Source organism: Clupea harengus, chromosome 23, assembly GCF_900700415.2.
Source record: "Clupea harengus chromosome 23, Ch_v2.0.2, whole genome shotgun sequence".
NCBI classification, from domain to species: domain Eukaryota; kingdom Metazoa; phylum Chordata; class Actinopteri; order Clupeiformes; family Clupeidae; genus Clupea; species Clupea harengus.
Genome location: NC_045174.1, coordinates 25,040,857 through 25,043,356, shown reverse-complemented (window position 1 = coordinate 25,043,356; position 2,500 = coordinate 25,040,857). Strand labels below are relative to the sequence as shown.

The 2,500-nt window shown below is 49.4% G+C and overlaps 1 protein-coding gene across 1 annotated transcript in view; it reads left to right on the top strand.

Annotated features, from left to right (window-relative positions):
• Window positions 1–2,500, top strand: part of LOC105910282 (fructose-bisphosphate aldolase A-like) — a 12,588-nt gene that overhangs the window by 2,193 nt on the left and 7,895 nt on the right. The window contains 2 exon segments of the mRNA XM_031560785.2: window positions 335–456; window positions 1,460–1,723. Of these exon segments, the coding sequence (XP_031416645.1) occupies window positions 345–456; window positions 1,460–1,723 (376 nt within the window). The 5' untranslated portion in view covers window positions 335–344.

Sequence of the window (2,500 nt, the reverse complement as noted above, 5' to 3'; positions counted from 1 at the left end):
AATAACACAGCAGCCCACGTCGTGGTTGTTCCGTGTGTGTGTGTGTGTGTGTGTGTGTGTGTGTGTGCGTGTGTGTGTTCGTCTGTCTCTCTGTCTGACTGTCCGGGTTCAGTTGGTGATGCTGACGCCATCACGGGGACTGTTAGATAATAACACGCTCGCGGACTAGACTGTCCTGCGCCACTGGGTCCTTGATGCGGGTGAACGACGCGGTCGGCTCATGGACACCGCGTTCCATCCGGTTCCCCGCAGAGCAGAGGAATATCGCGCGGTGTCAGTGTGGTCCTTTCTGCTTCTAAAATATTTATAGAGTACCCCTCCTCCTCCTCCTCAGATAAGCAATCATGCCGCACTCCTACCCGTTCCTGACCGCCGAGCAGAAGAAAGAGCTGAGCGACATCGCTCAGAGGATCGTGGCGCCGGGAAAAGGGATCCTCGCCGCGGATGAGTCAACAGGTAAGTGTATCATCAAACCCCCCCCCCCCCCCCCCCCGCACACGCACACGCACGCACGCACGCACGCACGCACACCATGTCAGTGAGTCGTGACCGAGTGCAGCACGGCGCAGCGCGACACGAACAGGTTGTTGCTGCTGTCTCTTTAAGACTGCGCCAGTGGAATGCCGAATTACTTGATAGCTGGCCAGCCACACCACTGCCTGCAAATCAGCCTGGCGGGTTGTCCATTTGTTGTGTGTGTGTGTGTGTGTGTGTGTGCGTGCGTGTGTGTGTGTGTGTGTTCATTTGTTGTGTGGGTGTGTGTGTGTGTGTGTGTGTGTGTGTGTGTGTGTGTGTGTGCTGAGTGTATCTGTGTGTGGAAATCAATCTGTCCTTGGTGGGTTGGCCTTGCTGTAATCAATAGTCACTCATCAGAACACACTGACACACACACACACACCATCAGAACACACTGACACACACACACACACACACCATCAGAACACACTGACACACACAAACACACACACCATCAGCACACACACACACACACACACACACACACCATCAGAACACACTGATACACACACACACACACACCATCAGAACAGACCAATACACACACACACACACACACTATAAGATCACACTGATAATGACCATAAGAATGATTCTAATACCATAACAATGATGAATCATACCAGTGAAGGTTAAAATGGTTTCAAACTGGACCGGGTCAGAGGACCGGGTCCGTCACGGCGCCGGTAGAGCCTCAGTCTGGGGTCCGCCGAGCAGGAGAGCAGAAGTGTGGTTCTGACGGACCCCTGTGGTTCTGACGGACCCCTGTGGTTCTGACGGACCCCTGTGGTTCTGACGGACCCGGACCCTGTTGTGTTTGAGGGGTTAAGGTGTTCTGCTGGTGTCTCCAGAGAAACAGAATGTCTGAAAGGGTAGGTAGACTGCAGCAGTTGGCATGGTAACCATCCACCCCCTCCTCCTCCTCCTCTCCCCCCCCCACCAGGCAGCGTTGCTAAGCGCTTCCAGGGCATCAACGCCGACAACACGGAGGAGAACCGGCGCCTGTACCGGCAGCTGCTGTTCACCGCGGACGACGTGGAGCCCTGCATCGGCGGCGTGATCTTCTTCCACGAGACGCTCTACCAGAAGACGGACGCCGGCCAGCTGTTCCCCGAACTCATCAAGGACCGCGGGATGGTCGTGGGCATCAAGGTCGACAAGGGCGTCGTGCCACTCGCGGGCACCAACGGAGAGACCACCACCCAGGGTGAGCAGACACACACACACACACACACACACACACACACACGTACGCGCACACACACACACACACACACACACACTCACACATACGCACACTCACTCACACACACACATACACACACACACACACACTCATATATGTATATACTGACATATTTGATATATATATATATATATATATATGCGTATATTAGGGCTGTGAAATGATAAAAAATTGTAATCAAATTAATCACAGGTTTTTGTGGATTAATCATGATTAATCACATATTACCAATTTTCTCGGTATATTTTTGTGGGAACAAAAAGATTTATGACAAAAGACGGATATATACATTTAACATGTTTTCTTTTTTTATTCATAAAAAAAAACAATGGTGCTGCAACTGAGCAGTTCTTTAGCAGTTCTCTTTGCTATTCCATATGGAACATTAATATAACCTTCATCCTAAACAGAATTCGGGCTTCTTAGCCATTGTATGGTTGAATAATACATTTTTCTTTTCTTTTTAAATCAAACAGAAATGATTTGGGCTTCTTAACCATTGTTTTTATAGGATGGTTGACACAATCGAATTTATCTAAAGGCCCTAGTGGTCGTTTTGTCTTCTATTGCCAAATTGCTTGCAACAGTTTGGAACTGTTGTGCACATGCCTCTGCAAAGTGGCGTTCTTCTGTTTTCATGCACGTTAGTGTAAACGACTTTAACTAGGGTTACTTTAACTTCCATTCGTTGGTGATTAGATGTGCAGTTACACCCAGGTAGTTATCGTTACTCACAGA